Source organism: Myripristis murdjan, chromosome 18 (genome assembly GCF_902150065.1).
Source record: "Myripristis murdjan chromosome 18, fMyrMur1.1, whole genome shotgun sequence".
NCBI lineage: Eukaryota > Metazoa > Chordata > Actinopteri > Holocentriformes > Holocentridae > Myripristis > Myripristis murdjan.
Genome location: NC_043997.1, coordinates 10,400,515 through 10,424,399, shown reverse-complemented (window position 1 = coordinate 10,424,399; position 23,885 = coordinate 10,400,515). Strand labels below are relative to the sequence as shown.

General features: G+C 41.0%; 1 protein-coding gene across 3 annotated transcripts in view; it reads right to left on the bottom strand.

Annotated features, from left to right (window-relative positions):
• Positions 1–1,113: 1,113 nt before the first annotated feature.
• slc12a6 (solute carrier family 12 member 6) overlaps positions 1,114–23,885 on the bottom strand; it is a 46,877-nt gene continuing 24,105 nt past the window's right edge. For 2 of the 3 annotated variants that reach the window (XM_030076165.1, XM_030076166.1), the window contains exons 8-28: positions 23,077–23,318; positions 22,222–22,349; positions 21,104–21,283; positions 20,309–20,473; positions 19,758–19,856; positions 17,879–17,936; positions 17,476–17,650; positions 17,230–17,348; positions 14,904–15,002; positions 14,674–14,793; positions 14,283–14,387; positions 12,936–13,104; positions 12,403–12,598; positions 11,428–11,597; positions 11,089–11,220; positions 10,513–10,620; positions 9,204–9,227; positions 8,065–8,139; positions 7,632–7,867; positions 5,905–6,038; positions 1,114–3,851 (exon numbers count right to left, since the gene is read on the bottom strand). In XM_030076165.1, coding sequence (XP_029932025.1) covers positions 3,760–3,851; positions 5,905–6,038; positions 7,632–7,867; positions 8,065–8,139; positions 9,204–9,227; positions 10,513–10,620; positions 11,089–11,220; positions 11,428–11,597; positions 12,403–12,598; positions 12,936–13,104; positions 14,283–14,387; positions 14,674–14,793; positions 14,904–15,002; positions 17,230–17,348; positions 17,476–17,650; positions 17,879–17,936; positions 19,758–19,856; positions 20,309–20,473; positions 21,104–21,283; positions 22,222–22,349; positions 23,077–23,318 — 2,826 coding nt within the window. In that variant the 3' untranslated portion in view covers positions 1,114–3,759. The remainder of the gene's footprint in view (positions 3,852–5,904; positions 6,039–7,631; positions 7,868–8,064; positions 8,140–9,203; positions 9,228–10,512; positions 10,621–11,088; positions 11,221–11,427; positions 11,598–12,402; positions 12,599–12,935; positions 13,105–14,282; positions 14,388–14,673; positions 14,794–14,903; positions 15,003–17,229; positions 17,349–17,475; positions 17,651–17,878; positions 17,937–19,757; positions 19,857–20,308; positions 20,474–21,103; positions 21,284–22,221; positions 22,350–23,076; positions 23,319–23,885) is intronic. The other variant, XM_030076167.1, reaches the window with a different exon arrangement.

Genomic DNA, 23,885 nt, shown 5'->3' with positions numbered 1-23,885 from the left:
AAAGAATATGTAAAGACTATTACAATTATTAATTCTAAAAAAAAAAAAAAAAAAAAAAAATGAAACTGTCAACCTGTGCTGTGAATTCTTTAAAGAGGAACAACTTGTGTGCTGTATTTTTTTTTTTCTATATTGATTTTATATTAATGGAATCAATTATTCCCAATGTTGTTTTTTATTTATTAAGAATTTTGTATTATTTATGTTTCTTTGTACAACATTATGTTGAGCCCATGTCTGATATATTTGTATTTGAATGTGTTTTCAATTAAAAAAAAAAAAAAAAAAAAAGGTGCTGCTGACTCTTCCAATTTGAAAGAAAAAAAAATGTTTTCATAGAACTTCTTTTCATTTACAGAATAATTTCTTATAAAAAAGATTTCATACTAACAAAGATGGCAATATTACTCATATTTAAGTCCTAAGTTTTTTGGGGGGGAATTAAACTTATATGATTAACTCATCATTTTGGCTAAATATTATATCCATAAATTGATTTGGCTTCAACAAAAACTAGCCTGCTAATTTTTAAGATTCACATTTTAAAACATATCTGACTGCTACTGAAAATTCATGACAGAAATCACAAATTGGAAAAAAAAAAAAAAAAAAAAGCATATACTAGATTACTTAGACATTTCAAATTTACTCCAATTATTTAGCAGACCCTGAAGATTTTTTGTTTGTTTCCTTTCCCTTCATGTTATTTGCTGTTCATTGTAATCTACTTATTTTTATATTGTTATTACACTTTAGTACATTTTCAGCAATTCCTCTAATGATATCTATCTATCTATCTATCTATCTATCTATAAAAAACAATCAGAGCATCAGTCAGCAACAACACACAACAGACTTAATCCACGCTGTTGAAACGTAATAATGAGCGGTTTCTTTCAAAACTGTTTTTATTTATTCCCATATTTTTTCAAGCAAATTTTTTTATGCTTCATTTTTTTTATATTAGTGTAATTAAAAAAAGATAAAACTTGGGTTTTTTTCTTTGTATGTACAAGCAAAAAAAAAACAAAAAAAAAAACAATAAACAAACAAAATAAAAGTTCTGGAAATAAAAAGTGAACACAAAAGAATCCCTGCACAATACACTGAAAAAAAAAAAAAAAGAGAAAGGGACTAAGCGTCGGAGTGGAATCAAACACCTCCAGTTTTAGTACGGCTCCTCCAGTTTGCAACGAGCATGACAGTTGCCATCTCTCTCTCTCTGTCTCTCTCACACACTCACACACACACACACACACACACACACACACACACACACACACAGGAGGATATCAGGGTTGAGTTCAGGTGTCCAGCAGGTCGGGAGTTGCAGGGCACAAGCACACACACACACACTGCGCAGCGTAGCCAAGATACACATGTGAGGGAATGGAGAACACCATATTGGGTGTACTGAGGCTGAATACACCCACGTCATTTAAACACCATGCACACACACACACACATTTCCTCTCATAACATCCAAAATAACAGTGAAAAAGAGCAGATTTTTGACAGCATGCAGTGCACTGGTCCTCTGCTGATGCTCCAGTGTGTTACAACGGCTTGTGTTACCTACAGCACTGCACCCCCTTCATTTTCCTTTCACACCAACATGACACACACACACTGCTACGGTCACACGCTCCACACACCTGTCAGATCAACATGCAGTCCAACACCGGGCCAGTGTGTGGCACAAAACACAGAGTCAGCCTCAAACGTCACCTGTGCAGCGGATTCATTCATGACTCTGGGATTCTGGGACACACACACACACACACACACACACACACCCTCCTCTGAATAAAGTTAACTAGGCTGTTTTCTCTCTCACACACACACACATAGACACACACCACTCATTCCAGCTGTGGGTTGCTGGTGTTCAGACACGTTGCGTTGTGGGACGAGCAGAGATCCGGTGTCGGTGTCAAACAGTGTTTTGCAAATATTTCTCGCCGTTATTTGTTTCGTATCGATTTACAGAGCAGCGAGGAACAGTGTCGGTTTCGAGAAGCAGGGCGATGCAATGCAGGAAAGTTTGCACAATCGCACAAAATGTTATTGAAGTCAATCAGAGAATCTATCTGTGACTATTTAAGGAGCAGTTCACACAAAATATTTAAAAAATTCCTCTAGTCCCTCATGCACAATATCTGTCCACACAGTTTGTGATATGGCAAGGTTTCCAGTCGGTTTCCCTTCATTCCAATACAATGGAGCTGGGTGTGTATTGTTTGCCTTTAAAAGAGAATAAATCAGGGATGGACAGATACAGTTTGCTGGTCACTGTGTTTACATACACACAAGAAACCAGATTAATGTGAGTACCCTGCCTACAACATATGCATAGCCTGATAATTGTTTTTTTTCCAAGAGAAGTCTAGCTGCTTTAACCTGATTTTTCTTATTCGCCTAACCCTCATTAAGGAAACCCGCTTGCTTGTTTACATGGCATTTGAAAAATGATAACTGCCTGTAAGCGGCAAATAACCCAGTTGCTAAGGTGCATGTAAACGCAGTGATTGTTATACGGAAAGAAGTAGTTCCTAGTTTTTACACATGTAGATTTTTGACTGCTCAAACTGCACAAACAAAACCTGTCATGCACCATGTTGTATTGGAGTGAAGGGAGACACAGTGGCATCCTCACCAAATCACACAGAAACTATGTGGATGTACAGAGTGCACAAGGTGGTTAGCGGGAAAATAAGTTTTTTTTCTCTCCTATATTGGGTGAACTGTTCCTTTACCTTTCCTTACATGACAGTTATTGCCCTGATGAGATAAAATGCATCTGTCTGGTAGTCAGAACAGAACGCTGAGATGATCTGCAAATACTATGTGACCAAGGTCTGGATATGTATTAGAAAAAAGTGATATTATACAATGGGGAGGCTACTGTTTTATATTTTAAGCAGTATTTCTTCCCGTTGCTTTTTCCCCCCCATGCCAACACTGTGTATGACACCACACTTTCAAGTAAGGAAAGACTTGTGATTATGGGTCGAAGAAACAAAATACAGTGACTGCATCTCGCATCTGGCTGTTTTTCCACGCGTTATCGCTAAATCGGTTTAAAAGACATACTTGTGATCTAGACCCCCGCCTCCCTCCCCCTCCTTAAATCTACTGTCTCCTTTCCAGTTTTTTTCCGCAGAGATGAACTCGATTTTACTGTGTTCTTGAAGAGAGATAAAAACAACAAACACCCATTTTAATTCGAACATAAACACTCTGAACTCGCAACGGCTTCCGACATGCATTCTGCACAGAATGCAACCCTGAGTCACATCAGCGTCCGCTCGCTCTGTTTTCAGTCTGTGTTGTTTTTTACGTTTTCCTCGTCCGATGGTCCACCGCCCAAACACACTCACTCACATGACAACACTGGTCCCTGCTGCAACATGCGATGGGTGACTTTCTTACAAACACACAGTAAACACACATACATACACACGCACACAGAGTTGAGCAGTCTCATATTTTGCTCATTCAAGGAATTGTGTTGGCATTTTTGTAGTTTGTCGTAAGTGGAATGGGAACCCTTGTTATGACAGAAAGTGGCATGTAAAGATGGCGGGGAGGGGCTTTTGCGGGTTGATCGACGCTGCAGCCAATGACAGTCTGACTTTTTGCGCTGTCTGATGGAGAGGCCACACCCCCCCCGGTGCTCCAAGGCCCCACCATCTCCCTTCACTCTCCTCCATGTGACTGGCTGCCCTGTGGGGTGGGTCTCCCCCCCGGTTTGTCCAATCAGGAGTAGATGGTGATGACTTCACTTCCTCCGCCTCTGACCAACAGGACGCGTTCCAGTCCCTCCGTTAAAACCTCCAGGAACTCCATATCTGGACATGAGTCAAGGAAGGTTTCCATATTCAAGAAAACAAACAAACAAACAAAAAACTTCATGCACATAAATGCATAAATTGTGACCGCCCTTCCAGTTTAACAACTTCCTACTTCATTCATTTGAAACCTGCAGCGTGAGAGAGGGAGTGTAGGGCGGGAGGGTGAGAGAGGGGTGAGAAGGAGCAGCTGTCAAGTCAATTTTATTCCATAGACGAGATCTAAAGTGCAACACTATGCAACATCCAGTGACGTTCACCATTTTCTGATTTTTGACCTGAGGAAAAAGAAACAAACAAACAAACAAACAAACAAACAAAACAAAGCAATAACAGTTCAACATGTGCAACTCAGGTGGTTAGAGCGGGGTGATACCCAAAATTTTGTACTGTCATCAACCCATTTCAAACATTTCAAACATTCACCCCCACCCATTCTTTAAAAAAAAAAAAAAAAAAAAAATCTACCCTTTTGAAATCTCCTAAATTAAGTGTTTCATGTACCTGAATTGCACATTAATGAAAATTGTTGAATTTACCTATTTAAGCTTCCAGGGCCGTGCGGTCCATAGGGCAGGTTAGGCATGCTATAGGCACCATCATGACAGAGGGCGCCAGGGAGGGAGTTGTTTTTTTTTTCTTTCTCCATTCTATTCAAAAAAATTAGATAAGCGCCGTGGTCCCTCACTGCACCCCCATTAACTTTTTTTAATCAAACAGAATTGAAATGAAACAGTAGGTCTGTATCATATATTAATATTAAATAAAAGAGGCACTTCAGTGTAAAAATTGCAGAAATAACATCAGTATTCTATAATTATTGGACATTTAATTGTATATTCATTCTGCTTTGGTCTCCCTATCCAATGTCAGGTGGCGATCAGACTGTTGGATATTGTAAAAAATATCACATATGGCTGCAACTACTGCGATATCCGATAATACTGGATATCATCTTATGCCTAGTGGTGGTAACATCTGGTATCTATATCAAATGACACCTAGATATCAGATTACATCTCCAAAATATGTTTTTTTGTGTTTGCAGTCTTTAATCATGGACTTAAAGTTTTGTGAAATGTGTTTTGTGAAATGTGTTATAATGCTGAAGCTCTGTTCTCCGCTATTAAAGGTCAAAGCAACTACAGGTTGATTCCTTTAAGGTGATTTGTTGTCTAGATGCTCTTGGAGATGTGATTTATCCAAACAAAGGATTTCTACTGGTGGTGCGCAGCTGACAGCAGGATGATCAGCATTTTACATTTTCCTGAGCTTTTATGGCATCACCTGATGATTAAACAGAACGCCCCAGGTTCAAGCCACGGTGACGCTTTTTCAACGACTCGGGGTTCTGCCTCCCCACCTCCAATGCCAACGAGAGGTGAGAGCAAAAACAGACTCCCTCAATGCAGATGAATAGATTACCATTTTAAATCCACATTCTGTCTCCTGTGTGTTTTGGTTTTGCCATGCCTGAAGCCAACAGTGTTCTCTCAACTTACCCTGGACTCCAGCACACAATCATTTCAGGATTGTGAAAAGGATTATCTATTATACTCATGACTTCAGTAAAGACAAACACTGATTTTAGCTTTTGATACATGGAGACAAAACTGGAAGACGTCAATGTAACCCAGTGATTTTGCTTTGTAACACATTTTTTGCCACCTTAAACTCTTAGATTTAGTCATAGCTCCAAAATACGTGTGTAAAAAGCATTTAGAAATGACGGCCTCAGGCTAGGAACGCTTGTAGTGCAAATTGGTTTTTCAAACTCTGAGTCAGCACCAAAAAAAAGTTGGAGCAATTTTCTAGTGGAAGCTGCACGACAACAACAGCATGTCCTCATGAATCCATGGCAAAAAGCATGAGTCATTTAATAATTTTCTTAAATCAAGTGAAAACACCTGCAAAATGAGGTGAGATAAAGGTCAAATTTTTTGCAAGAATATTCTCTATACTAATGAGTGAGTGAGTGTTGAGTGTGGGACAAATTTTGTCATGTGGTTTATGGAATGGAAAAAGGTCAAACATCCTGCAATGGGAAGGATACAGTTCTCGTCTCCTTCAGGGTTCCTGGGCGGTCCTGGCATGTTGAGCAGGACTAGCCGGGCATCATGGGATTTGTTGACGATGACCTCGTTGAGCTTGACAGCCGTGTGCATCCGCCTGACGTTGGAGTGATCCCTGAGAGAGAGAGAGAGAGGAGAAGTTAATGAGCAGATTAATTAACCAGCGTGTAAATTACCTGTGTAATCAGGTAATGTGATCCACTGATAAGCACTAAATCAGCTACCATGTGGGGAGATGTTTGTAAGGATGTTTTTTTTCAGCATATAAATAATTATGTAAATGATTCTGACTCAGCCTGATCATGCACATGTCTCTAAAGCCCGGGGGCACGAAGAAGCTCACAACCACAGTTACATGTTTGGCATTTAGCTGATGCTCCTGTTCTCAGCAGCTCACAGTAACTGAGCTGGAGGAGGCTCAGCGTCTTGCTCTGGCATATTTCAACAGGACACAACATTGGCTGTTTCAGGTATTGAACCTGTCAGCTTTCCCCTATGTTCACACTGCAGCCAACAGCTCACTAGAAATCATTTTAAATCCTTCAGAGCCAAGCAGCTCATGGGGATGTTCAACAAACTTTTCATGGTCATTGGCTTTAAAATTAAGATTTATACACTTTCTAGTTCACCAATGGATATGATTTTATTTTATTTGACAGAAATAGTTACATTCAGCGAGTGCAAAACAGATAAGATGCTGATCACAGCCATTCAAATCTTCCCACTTCTCTACAACTTTTATTTAAAAGACTAAGTGTAATAAACAGCTTAAAAACGATCCTTTGGAGAGGAGAACGGGTGCGTCCATTGTGGGGGTTGGTGTTAAGTTCTGAAGAAGTGGCGTTATATTTTTTTGGTTTTTATGTTTGATTGATGTTACCTAACGAGCCAAACCCCCACCAGAATGCAACTACGCTGGCTGTGCAGACAATGAATAGGAAGCAGTGAAAAATTTGTATCCGTGTGAATGTACCATTGGTACAAAGAGGAAATTTCACTGGGAATTGCTTGCTTTAAAGCTGCACTGAGTGATTTGTGACCACTAGAGGGTGTCGAGGCCACTAACTACGCCTGTAAACCCACCAAGCCACCCCTGCCCCAGCAGATGGCTTGTACAAACTGAAAGTAAAGAAAAATGTTTTTGTTTTTGAGGGGAGGTGGAGTCTGATGGAAATGAGGGTTACAATTAATTTGGATTACTTTAAGATGCTTTCAATGAACTTCATCTATGACTGTGTTGTTAATTGCAGCAACAGAGGGCACCAGCAGAATGCGATGTTTCAGAGATGTTTTGACGTTGAAGAGGTGAGAGGGTGAAGAGGAGGATGGAGGAGGATCTTATTTGGGCCGACACAGAAATTTGCAAAGCTCAGGCTGGCTGGCTTTAGATTGTATGATGGAAAGAAGACCTGTAGTGATGACTCTCAACATTGCAAGGGGCCATTTTATTTAAAAAAAAATGCACAAAATATTGGTGATGTAGCTTTAATGCATAACAGCAAAAATAGCTGATTTGCCAGCAACTGCAGACCAATTACTAGATCCAGCTGGAGCTTTGTGAACTGTCCAGTGACTCATCAACCAAGTAACTAATAGTGTGAATGCAGGGTTTCCATTACGAGACAATCTCTTGAATCACTGGGCCACTTTGCATTCCCGCCTTGTGTGTGTGTGTTTGTGTGCACATGTGCCTTAGTTTTGGACTCACGGCCTGATGCTGAGCATGTCTCTGAAGCCCTCGGGTGTGGAGCAGCCTGAGTGCGTGGATCGGTACTGCATGGTCTTCTCTTTGGTCCAGGTCATCTGGACCCGCCGATGGTGCTCGGCCGAGGAGCTGGCCGACTTCTCGCGCTCGGTTCGTTCCCCGCCATCGGTGTCGTCGTCGTCGTCCGACCCGATGCTGGTCAGACGCAGCATGGAGTTGCGATCCTTCACCAGCTGGGCCTGGTTAGGTGAGAACGTGCGCACACATATACTTTATTTAGATGCAAACGCTATATTCTTTACTCATCACATCACCATTTTACCTTCTTTCAACCTCAATCAAAACCCCTTCCTTCTTCTTCACCTTTGCCTTCTCAGTTCCTCCCTCCCTTCCCCAACTGCTTACAGTCTCTCGCTCTCTCTTTCTGTCTTTGTACCTGTCTGTCTCTGTAGACTTTGTTGGTGTTTGTGGTGCTGACGCCAATACTCTGGAACCTGGGGGAGAGATACACCTACAGACAACACATGGTCACCAAGTGCTAGCTCGCTAACACAAAACAAAGGCTCAAGTACTACGACTGTAGCAGAAGCACTGAGGCATTACTGCAGGGACACAGGGACTCAGCATTAGAGCAGGACTTTTCATAAATGAAGCCAGATCTGGGTCAAATAACATCTTCAATAGCATTCAAAGGTGAGGGATGGAGGGAGCCGAGAAGGGAATCGAAGTGGTGCATAAAACAGAGTGGAGTTGGGAAGCTGAGAGAGAAATAACACCTGGACAATCTTTGCTTCATTTAAGTGGGTTGATAAGTGTAGCTAGATTCAGTCTCCTGGACCCAGACCTGCAGTCAAATAGCAATTGCACTTAATTTTTTTTTAAGTCTGTGGTAGCGTATTTAAGTGCCAGATGGGTGGGAGTTGCCAGAGAGGGCAAAAGAAGGGCCAGGGAAAGGCTCTGACAATCACAGGAAATTGTTTTAAAGTCAATTTTGTATACTTTTCTGTGATTTATAACATTCATGATACTATTTCAACTGTCCTGATGCAATATATCCACATTTGACACAGGTCTGCATATTCACTTGTTTTGGACAATCTCCTGGCTTAACTGAATCCTTCAGATGAAGACACATGTAGGCACAATTTAATAGACCAGTTCACCCAAAAACTATTTAATGTAGACCAGCAGTATTGGCAGAAAACAATCTTTACTAAACCTCTTCACAACAATGTCTATGGATTATTGTGAATAACCACCTACCAACAGTAGGGATTCAGTGCCTTGCTCAAGGACACTTCAGGAGGGCATATGCTTGCCATTTATGGAGAATTGAACCTGAGTCTTCCTGAGATTTGAGACCAACCTGATATCCAAATACACATTCATAATTCATTCAGCTGAAGGACTCAGTTGTACTTCAGGAAGCCAGAGGTTTTCACTGATTTAAACCACACGATGAAGAAAACCTGTTTTCACGATGCATCTAGCATTTCTGGAAAAAGTCACTACATTTCTAAGGGGCTCTACTTGACCCTGGTCACGCGTCAACTACAGCACAACCAGTAAACTTACATCATCAAAACTCCAGCGAACTCGCTGATGAAAGCAATGGTACAGACAGATGAGGTAAACTCTGACGAATGTGGCTAGCTAAAAGTTATGTTTTCCATTTTGCTCAATCAGCAATCCTACACATTTTACATTTCAAAATTACAGACTTTCTTCTGTAACCTGTCATCTCTTGATTTGATCTCAAGATTATATTCTACCACAGCAAATATCACATATCACAACATGTGATACGACTGTTTCTACAGCTATATAAAAATGATATGAAAGTGGACTCAACAGTTTTTTCCCATGCATTTTCCAAACTGTTTTGAGCACTTTATCAGTTAATTTCACATACTTTTCTGGTTTCTTATTTAGGCGCACAAACTGGGAAATAAGAGTGAATGAGAGTGATCACACAGAAACAGAGACACTAAGCATACAGAGGACTTTGGTGTGTATTTTTTGCATCATCTGTATGTGCCCTTGCAACTCTTAAATGACTAGGGCTGGACCTAAATATGTGATCTTTCAGATATCTGTTGGTTTAGTAGGTATTAGATTTTCAAATTTATTATTATTAGTTTGCAAATTGTAGGCCCACGAAAAAAAGCAAACTGCAAAATACATTTTATCAGCATATTCTTGTACTATATACAAACAAAATATAAAATAGTAATTTCAAAATTAATACTAAGGTCTCTCTCTCTCTCTCTCTCTCTCTCTCACACACACACACACACACTGAAAATCCAAGAGGATTTGCAAAATAGTCGGCTGACTTAAGAAACAACGAAGGCTGTGTTACTTGGCTTTTTTTTTCACAGTGGTGAAATGTAAGGCTATGTAACCTTTTTTAACCCCCACTCTGACATTTTTTACAGTGTTGTGTTTCTCATCCTGGATTTTTTGCACCTGCAATTTCAGCAAACACAACAGGACAAAAAACCCTAAACCTACCCCCTAACCCCCTGAGAATATTTGAAGCCATACCTTCAAATATGATGGTATGATGGTATGATGGTAATGGGTAGTAAAATTGTAATATCTACTGGCATCATAGACAGCACAATCTTAAGAAGCACCAAAGAAGTGATTTTGAGTAACTTCTCCAACTCTGTTAGACACTAAAACACACAGAAACACACACACAGACACTGAGTCTGCGGTGCCTACAGGCCAGACCCCATACTGACAGTCGGTTCAGATTACCCTGCAGAGCTAACAGGCTCAAGGCAGAAGATTTTGGGCATAAACAAACCAGTTGTTTAGTTTGAACTGTTCCGGTCAGTCAACATTTGAACAGTCTTGCAGGCCGACGCAGGCTTACCTCTTTTTCCCGGTCCGACTTAGAAAGCCTCATCTGTCGGAGCATCTGAGACCTCTGCTCCATCATCAGGGTCCTTTCATATGTGTACGCACTGATGTCACTGTCATGCTGAGAGGAGAGGAGAGGAGAGGAGAGGAGAGGGAAAAAAAATAAAATAAAGACAGAGCAGAAAAAATTAATGATCAAAGAGAACAAAAGAGAAAAGTAGAGAAGCAAAAATAGTAGAGATTGTGAAAGATTACAGTTAAATTAATATATATTTTTTCTTGTTCTGTCTGTATTGTGTCCAGTTTCAAAAAGTCATGCTGTTGCTATAACACAATATTCTCTGCATTTATGACAGTGTGGCCTTTACATACAATACAACAAAGTCAGAAATTCCATTCACGTTTCAGTCAAATGGCCAGATTTTTAATCAACCATTAACTTGATTGCCTCATATTGGTCCAACGTCTTGTTTTTGTCTAAACATCTTGTCATATCCCGCAACTTTTAGAATCCCTCAATGCACCTTTAGTATCTCATATATGACACAAATGACAAGTCCTGATCGACCACCCTGACCAAGCAGCGTACCATCTCAACCACCTCCACTTCGGCCTCGATACGCAGGTGATAGAGGAAGGTTGCCAGGTCCTTCTTCATCTGGATGGAGTTATCCTCCATCTGGGCCACAGTGAAGATTCGCATCCCGCACTTGCGCCACACCTGAGGACACAAGACAGGCAGATGCTGAACAATTTTCTCACTGGAGCAAAGCAAGAAAGGACTTTTTGGTTTACAGATGTTTTATTGACTCAAAACAACATTAGCCCTTTAAATCGAGAGCTTGCAGAATTGTAGAAATGCGTAAACATGTATGGACGGACACACACACACACACAAACACACACACACACACAGACACATGCTTACCTTGTGTTGACGCAACAGGAAGGGCAGCAGCATCAGCATACCCCCGTCATGCACGATCCACCAGACGTCAATGTAGCCTTCTGTGCAGGGCTCATTGTTGCTGGGAAACAGCGAGATGTTTTTGGGCACCAGCAGGGCCAGGTGGGCCGCTGTAGTCACCCGCACCGTGTCTGGAGCAAAGAGAGGGGGCGCCGTTAGGTCCCAATCTAAAACAGAATCAGCCATATGCCAGCTTCCCAAAGAGGTTTTTGCAAATTCATTTTCTCTACCCGAAGAAAGAATTCTGCTCAGAGTCAGGAGGCTGGAGTCCCAGGGTACATTCAACAGAACTGAGGGAAATACATTGAAGATGTTGCCCCTCCCTCACAGGGCTAACACAGAAACTCAAGATCATACCAACTTGGGCAATTTAAAGTCTCCAATCCACCTGAGGTGCACATAATTGCAATGTGGGAGGAAATTGGAGCACCCTGAGGAATCTCAGGGTGACACTGCAACAACCGAGCCAACGCAACATCATTTTTTCTGTATAAATGTCATGAGTTTTGTCTCTGTTATACCACAATGCACAGATGTCATGGTTTATATTTGTTAAAACACTGCTTCTTCTTTTTTTTTTTAACAGTTTTACATTTCAAGTACATCATATAATGTTTCTTTTTACTTTTTTGTTTGTACTTGCTTGTTTGTAATTTTTGAGTTGACAATAAAAAATCAACTTCTATAACAGTGAAAAAATACTTTTTAAAGATAAGAGCTGTAGTTAACAACTGCATTCTTTCAACTAATATTCTGTAAAGGGTTTATAAAACACTGAAACAGCTGGAGGGGTCTTGCAAACCTTCTGATCTGCAACAGAAATCAGTGGAAAGCGTTGCCTCTTATCACTCCTTGCTTAGTTAAATCTTGACAGATCAAACTAAATTTAGGCATTTGTCTTCCTGTTGGTGTGATATCTCTGTGATTTCCACTCACTGATGAATGTCTTCCAGGACTGCGGGTCCTCGCTCTGCCTCCAGGCGTGAGGCCAGCCCATCACCACCGTGTTGTGTTTCATGCCACCCAGGCCGCTCGACTGGATCATGTGACTGATGCCGTCGCGCGGCTTCTGGGCCACGATGCACTGGCAGAAGCCCTTCACCCGCTCCTTATCCATAAGGTGCTTCATAGTCTGGGTCACGTGAGACAGAGGAGGGAGAACGGTTAGCTCAGGGAGTCACTCTGAGGAAGGGAGCAGGTATAAAGTGAGGGAGAGGGAGGGAAATCGAGAAAGTTTCTGATTCAAATCCTTCTTGTTCCTCCAGGATTTCACAATTAATGCAAATACAACAAATCCCTGCAATAACTTTTCAATTTTGGTGAATCTTGATCACACTCTTGATAGTGGTAATATGCAATATTTTATTCATTCAGACTGGTCAAATTGGAAGAACGCTTTGTGAGTGTGCTTTTGTAGTGTGAATGGAAGGGTTGAGAAAGGTATGTGAAAGTGAGAGGCTACAACCCACCTGTTCGGCAGCCAGAGCCTCTCCGTAGCTGTGCAGGAAGTTTCCAGGGATGACGGTGCCGACGATGGTCAGGCCTTTCCCGGCCTTCAGCTGGCTGGCAAACGTCAGCAGGCGGGGGGATTTTACGTGAGCGTCCTCATCCAGCTTCAGTAAGACTAACAGCTGGGGCCTGGAGAGGAACAATTCAGGGTTAGAGCATCTAAGTATATGTGTGTGTGTGTGTGTGTGTGTGTGTGTGTGTGTGTGTGTGTGTGTGTGCGTGGATCTGATTAGGGTGACGGTTCAGAGTCTAACCACTTTCAGTTCAGTCAACTCAGGAAGTCTATCTTCCTCAATATTCAGTAACCTGAGAACTATTGTCACCAACAATTTCTTCTAAAAAATGCATTAAAAACACAGACAGTGGAGATTATCATAATTATATGGCATTAAGTTTCAACTTATATTCCAAACTGAGTGAACTGCAAGTAAATGAAACCCTATCCAGCAAGTTCAAACACACTCGGACTATATAAATAAATGAACTTCATTTGGTGCACTTTGATGCATCTTGATTACAATTAAGGATGCACAGTTCTGTTTTTTTTTTTTTTTCAGGCTGTTAGTGATATCCAATATCTTCCCATCCATAATGCCTGAGACCAGTATAGATTTATGGAGGAATTATAATACAAATGCAAGTGCAAACAGGTTAAGCTTTTCTGGCAGACCTATCTTAATATAATTAAGTGCTTGAGGAAAATGTCATTTTAGCTTCATAATCAGACAAAAATCAGCAGCAAAAATACAATTTGACTCATACCAATATTACTTTTTAAAGCACCTGTTGCCCAATATGGATACTGCTCATCCATCAGTCCATTTCTAATTACAATTTCTCCCCGTCACAGTTTCAGAGTTCCTACACCTTTCCTTAAATCAAATTCATTGTGTTTAGTGAGAGCATTCTATAGACGGGAGGGAAATTAAAAGGAAAACACAACAAAGATTCCAGTTTCAAAATGTATCGACAACCCAGCGAAAAAAAAAAAGAAACGCAATTACAATTACAAAAGCACTTTTCAAACCTTGAAAATACCGCATTAAAATTCAAGCATTTTCATCTATTTCCAGCACCGGTACAAACCCTGCATGTGTCCCATTCCTGTTCTGCTCTGTAACTTGTCAGCACCAACTAACGAGGTGTTTTCATTCTGATGGACGTGCATGCTGAGATTTACAACGGCGCTGCAAACACACACTGCATTCTGCATGCATGAATTAATAAATGAATGAATGAATGAATAAATAAATAAATAAATAAATAGACAAACACATGAATGAAATGTCTCCAACACAGTTCAGTACCTCCAGTTTTTAGTGTGTGGTGGCCCCTCCTCCAACCTCAAGAGGGCGTAACGGGCAGCGCTGAGCGAGAGCCCACGGATCCCATCGCCCCACTCCTTCTCCGCTCTGACACACACACACACACACACACACACACACACACACACACATTTATGGAGACAGATGCACAGAGCCCAATATGTTATCAGCTAGTTACTGTGCCCTCCACTGACACACACCCACATAAAATATAGATGACTTAGACTGCGCGCACACACACACACACACACACACACACACACACACACACACACACACACACACACACAAACATATATATGTACACATGCTGCATTTGACCCTGCCGTGCATGCACAATCATGTGGGGGAATGCATCTCCATGGCAACCTACCCATGGTACTCAATGTACTTGTAGATCATGCCGGCGATCACCATGGCAACGATTGCGTAGTACCAAGAGGAGATGAACATCAGCGCCAGGCAGATCGTCATCCCCAAAAATGACAAGGTCCTGGACACAGACAAGCACCGGGGGCACAGATCAGTGTGTGTGGTGTGTGTTTGTCTCTGTGTGTGTTTGTCTCTGTGTGAGTGTGTGTGTGTGTGTGTGTGTAGCACTACCAGTGATAGTAGGAAAAGCGTGGCCTCCAGTTGGGGGTCCTCAGCAGAGTCTGCAGGGCACAGGCCAGGTTCACAAATAGATAACACATCAGAAAAAACCTACAGGGAGAGAAAGAGAGACTTTTGAGCAATTTGTTCAGAAATTCAAACAAATTCATCTCTCATTTTATTGCACATCTGAGAGAATATTGTTTTAAAACACAAAAGCTATTTTTTCTTTAGTTTCTGATTGTAAAAAAAATTGCTGTGACACCGTGATAATACCGTGTTTATAGTTGGTAAGTACCCTGTTTGTCAGTATTGCTTGTGACAAAATGATGAACGCTGTAGATATTTTTTTCAAATAATTTGTTGTATTAACTTTCCTTTTCAGTTTATCGTTCACTCTTTTAAGGCTTCATGCAATTTATTTACAATTTACAATTTATTTATCATGTGTACATATTGATACAATACATTAAACAGAGTACACAGTATGACTATATGGAATCCAAACTGATTTGACAACTCTGTATATTAACAGTCATGTATACAAAGCTTATTTGAATTTGGAATGAAAAGAGACAGAGAGATGGAGAGATCTTGATTTTTTTTTTTTTCTCAGACTTCTGCCCTGGCAATACTGTTTACCAACACAGTCCATGAAACTGAAAAGTAAATCAAAATTAAAAACTGAGACAAGGAATGAGAGCTACAAGGTCCTGCGGTGAAAGTTTTTACGAGGAGCACACGGGTGATATTTGGCTAAAAATATAAGAAACATATAAACAAAAACCTTGGGACCACTGTCTGTGAAAGCATGTAGAAATCTGCTCCACCTTCTTTCACTCTCATCTTGTACCTCTGCTCCTGAGTGTTTAGGAACATCTGCAACTAACACAAAGTGATGTACTATTGAAGAGAGAAGTGGCGACTTTGACTCCAGATGTTCTTTAATGTACACAGAGTCTAGAAAGTACACCGAGTTCACGGAGGCCAATGAACAAGCTGGAGCAGGTCTTCAATTCAGTGAGCCTGCAGCTCAGTCATGCCCAAACCAGCGCACTTGAACGTATTATTGAACGTATTGAAAGTGCTGAACAAGCAGAATGGGCCTGACTGGTTACCTCTACCTGTGTGGGACAGCTGCCTCCCTGAACTGCTGTGGCCCTCCTGCATGTTGGTGTCCACACAGACAGCAGTGCAGCTACCGTCAGCCTAACCCTATGTTTTTACACTGAGTTTGCCTTTTAAAATGTACAGAAGGTTGCAGCATGGGACACAGGTGTTTTGTAAAAAATCTGATTTTCCACATCTGTGACATATTCTACAGATATAGATATTCATGAAAGGTGTCAGTTATGTAATGCTGCTGCTATGCACTGCTCACACAGGCTGCGTGGCTGCTCTGATCTGTTAATATGGGCACCAAAATGAAAATCAAGAGGTTCAGTGGTGCACACACACTGCCCAGGTAGACTGTGTGGCCCAGGCATTACACTCTAGAGACTGAGAATTTCAAACTGGCATTTTCGTATCCTTTTTTGCTGCTGTACTTTTTTTGTGAGGGGGTGTTAAGTTTTTGGGCGACATATTCTTTTAGTATTACAAGCCACAACAAAACATAAGAAAATGTAACTAAAACTCAGAGGCTCACACATCCAAACACATACACAAAGACAACAAACTTAAAGCTGCACTAAGCGATTTCTGACCACCAGATGGTGTTGAGAGCTCAAACTCAGTCCTCCCTGTTCACGGCAGCTTGGTTGTACAAAACTGACAGCTAAGGAAGGTTTACTTGGATTTGTTTGTTTCTAACCAGCAATTCAAAAATGTGGTGAAGCTGCAGACTTTCAGGTATAAGGTAAGCTTGTTTGAATGAATTTTTCTGTTGCTGCAGTGCTGCAGAGACAGTGGTGCTCACACCACTGATGTTAAATTTGGATATGTTTATCTGCAGAATGTGCAGTTTCAGGGACGCTTTGAATGACGTTGAAGCAGCGAAAAGGTGAAGCAGAGGGCAGAGGAGGAGCTTATTTGGGCCAATCTGGGGTTTATACAGAGCTAAAACCAGAAACTAACAACAGGCTGGCTGTAAACTGTATGGTAGAAAGAGGACACACAGTGATGTGCAACCCAACATTTTACTGTAAAAAAATGCATGTGATATTCCTTAGTATAGCTTTAGATATATTAAATACCACCAATGCCCAGAACTCACACAAGTACAACTGACTAGAGAGTGTGACACACACACACACACACACACACACACACACACACACACACACACACACACACACACACACACACACACACACACACAGAAACATCAGTGTCTCACATTGACAGGATGGGAGCCACCAAATCCAGGGAGGCGATGAGAATCCCCAGCTCGGCTATCAGGGCAGTCAGCAGCATGGCCCAGGTGGGCTCCCCATTGGCCTTCCCGTGGCCAAACACCTGGCGCACACACACACACACACACACACACACACACACACACACACAGTCATTATACATGAAGGTGTGCAGAGTGAAACTACACTGAAAATAGGGTAATGAAAATTTAATTATCTGTATGTTTCACCCTGAGGAAGGGAATGATGTTGTCCTTGGCGATGGCCTGCAGGAGGCGCGGAGCACCAGTCAGCGACTGAAGGCCTGCACCGCATGTCGAGAAGAAAGAGCCAATCACAATGACCCAGGGGCTGGGCCAGGCCAGGGTTCCCACCACCAGGTTCCCCTTAACTGAGTCCCCAAACCTACACAGCACAACACAGATGTTTTATCATGTGTCAACAACATTTAGAGCTCTGACGAGAAATGAACTTACTCCAGTCTGTCACTGTTCTCACACACATTTAAAACAAGCTCCGCCTCTTTTCTTTCACACATATCAATAAATTACACACACACACACACACACACACACACACACACACACACACACACACACACACACACACACACACAGAGTTGGCTATACTGACTTGTCTCGGAGGAGGACTCCGTCGATGCAGGCTCCAAACAAAATAACGCTACTCAGGTCTGGACAGACGGCAACTCAGGAAAACAAGACACCCAGTGGTCAAATCAAATCAAATCAAATTTATCGAAGGTCTTTTACACAAAAATGCAAAGATAACTTATGCCACAACTTTGTGCTCCCTGAAAACAGGAAGCAATGATGATGTGACAACCATGAAGTGATAAACCAACACACAGAAAGAGCTAACACAGAGAAATCAATATGGGCACTGAAAGATTTTAATAAACTATTTACACTAACAACTAAGGGAAAATTAGAAGAATTAGAATATTAAAGAGACAGGTTTCTTAAATATTCACAATCATCTTATATATGAGCAACTAGCAGACATATTGTCATCCAAAAAGCATTTCTTTGAGCACTTTGGATGCTGATCAGTAACTTTTCAACAAGTCTCAAAAAAAAAAAAAAAAAAATCTCTGGAAAATTGTGACGGATTGTGCTTGTCAACAGTTTCCTCATCTGTTTCCCAGCTAAGCTATTTATGACACAGAGGGATTTAAGGGGGATTTTAAGATCCAAAGGGCATGAAGACGATTTAATGACCCTGGAACTTCTTACTATTGGTTTTCAAAGTCAGAAACCAGGAAACTGAATTGTATTCTTTTACTACAGTCACTCTGAATAAGAGCATCAGTGTCTAAATAGTAACATGTAAAAAAATATATATGAATAAAACACATCACTATAATGCAACTTTTTTTCTAGGCCTTTTCTGGCTATGTTCTGCCTTTTCATTTTTAGACCAACTGAATGCGTGGGACCGCTTGGAACCACCAGTTATGAAATCTCTGCTTCCTGAAAGATGGTGTAGGGAGGACCTCACCATCTATCTATCCATCTGTCTATCTATCTATCTATCTATCTATCCAGCTATCTATCTATCTGTATCTATATCTATATATATACACATCCATATCTATATCTATATATTTATATGTGTGTGTGTGTGTGTGTGTGTCTTGTAGTGATGAAGGGGGCCAAGCCAAAATGCCATTAAAGATTCTCCTGGCACAGCCAAGTGTTTCCATATGCATGATAAAAGCAAACCCTAAGGGGAATTTCATTATAATGCCACACATACGGGAATACAAAACGCTGATGATGGCTTAAGTGTGAAATCCGTCTGGTGCTACCTGTTGCCTGAATGCAATAAAAAGAGATTTAATGGAAAACTAGAAACCAGGGCTGATTTCTCCTACATGTTAATACAATGCTGCCCTACAAAACCAAAGAGTGGTGAACCTGAGAAAGATGACCTCAGAATGTTACGTCCTGTCCTGACAAACGTATTGCTTGTACAGAAAGTGGATACCATGTCATTTAATATCATTTATACAAGTTATTTTTGATATGAAATCCAACCTACAGTCATGATCATTTATTTCCATTTTTGTTCTTATGAAATCTAAACCCTTTCCTTGTACACATAAAGGAGGTGTTTGTCTCTGCAGGGCAGGATAGGACAAAATAAATTGTAGGAGCTAGAGAGAAAGCAAGGAACAGAGAAAAATACCTTTTTTTTTCCAATGTACCCTGACCGATCCATAACTGGGACAAATTAACTTCTAAAACAACTCTTGTTTTATAATAAGACAGTCTCAGAGTTGCTGTCAGGTATATCTTTTCACTTTGACAGCTAATGACTGCCATAGACCTCAAGTCTTTATGCTGAATACAGAGTGCGGTAGAAAATGAGAAGAACTCTGCCAAAGTTAGAGACTGCATTTGCTAAAAATGTTGAATGTTTGCATTCATGGTGCTTAACACTGTTTTGGATAACGGCATCTGACAAAACGTGTTTGACGACTCAAGGATACAGACGAGGGAGGTGGTGAGGATGGCCAGGATGGTTCCTATGGGGATGGAGCGCTGGGCGTCTTTCAGATCCCCCGACCGGTTAGAGCCAGCCATGATGCCTGAGGAAGAGAAAATCATACAATTTACATTAATAATATTATCATTATTAGTAGTAGTTATAGTAGTAGCATGAGCAGAAGTAGGAGGAGTAGCAGTATTAGTAGTAGTAGTAGTATTACCAAGTAATATTATTATTTTGCTATTGGTGAAAAAGTCCTTCGTTGCATTTTATTTCAGATCATGGGGAGTTTCACTGTCTACGCTTTCAGGGCCATGTTTTTTATTCATGACAATGCCTAAAAGGAATTCTAGCATTTTTTTGTGTTCTCTCCTCTGTTGTTAGCCTTTCTTCTTTTATTATGTCTCTTTTCTTTTATTTGTTATGCTGTTTATGTTGAGTATGCAGGAATTTTTTTTTATGCCTTGTGTTATGTGTGGTGCTGCCTTTGCCTATTTTTCCTGTGAGTGATCTGTGTCAAGAACACATCAAAGTGAGACAGAAAGTGGTTACCTGTGACAGACGGGAAGAAGATGCCCACCAATAGTGTGAATGAGGTGGTGATGTCAGCAAACACGTAGGGCTGCTGAAAGGATGCTGGGTGTGCAGTGTGGGTGGAGTTGAGTGAACTTTTCTCCAGCACGTCCCCTTTGCTGAGGTAGGAGCTCCACAGGTTCTCTGTGAGGGCAAGTTTCAATAAGGGCTTGTTCAAGGGCAAACTTGAGTTTACTTCCAAAATGGGATTGACAACCATTTTCCATATGCCTGCTTAAACAAAATAACTGCTACTGTGAAAATAAAACGCCTCACTGATTACTAACTGAGACATGAGTCATCTGAGCACATTTGTGTGCAAAACAGATGGATTTTTGAGGATTCAATCATCTGTGTATTTTTCATTTTACTGACAAATGAATTTCTCGAAGCACAGTTTTTTCCAAAATGGATGGCCAAGCACAATATCTGAATAGTAGGAGCTGTGATTTTTTAAATATATATAAAAAGGTAAAATATGTGACAAAATACAATTTCAAATGAAAAATTGTGGGCCTACAGGGATGCCCTGGCCTACAAACATATTTATTTGGAACAGACCTTTGGGGAAAAAAAATAACAGATCACAATAGCAACATCTGTCAAAATAATTGCAATATGACTTTTTTTTTTCAACCATATTATTCATTGCTGATGAAGTCAGAAACCCTTCATATATAAATATGCGTACAAACCCTCTGTGACACACACACACACACACACACACACACACACACACACACACACACACACACAGACACACACACTCCGAACCTGTGATGATTCCGCTGGCCAGACCAGGGATCCCCTCTATCTGCGTGAAGTTGCTGTGACTGAAGTAGTCATCACAGGAGGAGTTGAGCTCCTTCCCCTCGCAGAAATGTTCCCATAGCACCGTCGCCTTCTCCACGGTGACACGGCTAGGGTCGACTGTCGGGGCCATGGTGCTGTTTTCTGTCAAGACAAACAACGTGGGCTTATGTTAAGATAACTGAACAGGCACAAGAGTATCTGTCTGTTTGTGTTACAGGGTTTCCACTATGTCAGATGTTAAATTCCCTGACTTTTCCTTGACTAAATTGTTACATGTCCATCATAACAGGAGGTTTTTTTTTTCTTAATCAAAATTTTAAACACTTCAGATTCAGAGGTCTTGTTAAAATTTTGTTAAATAAATATTAATAAATATTACGTTTGGTGAATAACTAGATAGACTCTAGGATTTTCCAGAAATAGACTCCTAAAATAGATTCCAGGACTTTCCAGAAATCACAGAATTTCCCTTTAACGGGAATATCAGTGATGGATGACATGACTGGCTGACACCTCATTAAAGGTCAATATCAGACCAAAACAACCAGTACATCAGTCTAACCCCAACAGAAAGGTGAAGTCCCACCCCTTCCGCTGGACCACCATGGGACCCTATTTTGGGAAAAAAAGTACGGTTTTGAACGACGAGAGACAATAAATTAGTTTGATCCTATTTGAATTGTATTTATGTTGATGTTTGTTTCTCAGTTTAAAAGATAATTCAAACCCAAAAGACGCGTGAGTGACGTCATTAACTCGGCAAGCTACCCAGAGCTGCTGAAGGAAAAATGAACTGTGTTTCATAGAGATTTTCATTTATCAATACTTTTATCTTGTTGTGGAAGAACGGAGATGAAATGTGCCGAGGTGATGGCCATGTTGGCGTTGGTGACATAAATTTTGTGAGATGAGAGATGTAGTTCACTGAGTAGGTACTTTATTACTTTTACACTTAATTTTTCAAACAGGATAAAAGAATTATCTGTCTCTCACTGCTGACTACATAACATTTTTTTTTTTCAAGATAAGGTCCCATGGGGGACAGTGGAGGGGGAGGGACTTTGCCTCTCTGTACCCACCGCCAGTGAACGTGAGGTTGGCGTCCTCGGCCCCAGCTGGCTCCTTGATCTGCAGCAGCACGGTCTTGGCACACTGGTGGTCACGGAGAGTGTGGCCGTTGATGGTTCTGTTTCCCAGCATGCACACACTGCGGACAGGATTAGTGAATCCCATTGGTCAGTAAAAAAGAGTGAGGGAGAGGGAGGATTGGTCAGTTCAGGTGTCAATCAATGTGAAGGGCATCAGCAGTGCCACTAAACCGAGCTGCCCTACACTCAGTCTAAAAGAGGACCTGAATTATCTGCATTCACTTGTGCAAACAGGCCATTCTGAAGACTCACAGTTATTTTTTTCATTTGGAAGAATATTTCCATTTTATAGCACACACACATCTCTGCAGGAGGTAAAAAGTAGTCATTGAAAAAACAGTCACTGCCTTTTCCATTTCCAGTCAATGACAGCACCACGGAAACAGGCAAAGATAATAATTTAAATCATGAATCATTTTTTTTCCTCTCCACAGCAGCAGAATAAAATATTATCCCACAGGTCAATTTGGCAATTTTAAAGTGACACTTAAGAATCATTTTCAAATGTGTATGTTTTGGTGACTGTGGGTCTCCAGAATGACAATAATTTGAGTCTGACTGTCCTGTTGAGGCATGTAAATAAAAACAGGAGCATTTTCTACCAAAGTGAGATATTTAGCTACAATTGTTAACATTTTTAGAAGCACACGGACTGAATCCTACCAGGACCTTCTCTCTTGGGTGTCATTTGTGTGCCTCTCCACCTTCTTACTATGTCCATCAAGGAAAAAAAAAAAACAACCGAGGGAGTCGACGTCACACTCGCTTTAAAGAAACGATACTTACGGGAACTTTGGGGGGCTGAAGGCGGAGATGAGCGCGCCGATGTAGATGGAGAGGATGGAAATGATGACGCAGGCTAGGAAGATGGAGGCCAGCTTGTTCACATACTTCACACCCACAAAGACCAGCAGGGACATCAGAAGGAGACAGATTGAGCCGTAGACCCGCATGTTATTCAACATGGCTGCCCCTTCACCATCAGGCGAACTCGGGACAAAAATGGCTGTCGAAGGTGCTATGTACATCTGAAGGAGGAAGGAAAGAAGCGAGATGAGGGAGATAATAGAGGGACAAAATGCAAACAGACAAGAGAAAGTCTAATTGCGGGACTGATGAACAACTCTGAATCATGCTAATGCATGGAACTACATGTTATTTAGTCAAATTAAAAAGATATAAGTTGCATAAACACATACATGCACATTATGCTGCAGGAGCTTGCAGTACAACAGGGACAACTGATTTCATGATAATGGGCTGACCGAATGACAATAGCAAAATAGTGATGATTGCAAAGTCAGTGTTTCCTCTGTATTCCTTAAGCAAATGCACTAGTGCCACAGCTAGAGAAAAAGAAATTAAAATAGCATAAAAATGTTGCCAAAATAAGTTTTAAAACAACACAAGCGCTGATGTAAGGGCTGGACGACATGAGTAAAAATAAACATCAGTATATCGTACCAATATTGTGACGATATTGTAGGGATGACTATAGGTGCTTTTATAAGATATTTACACAGAAGAGATTTTCACTTAACAATCAGTCGTGAAGTGGAACTGATGACCAAGTAGGTAGAGGCAAATAACAGAGA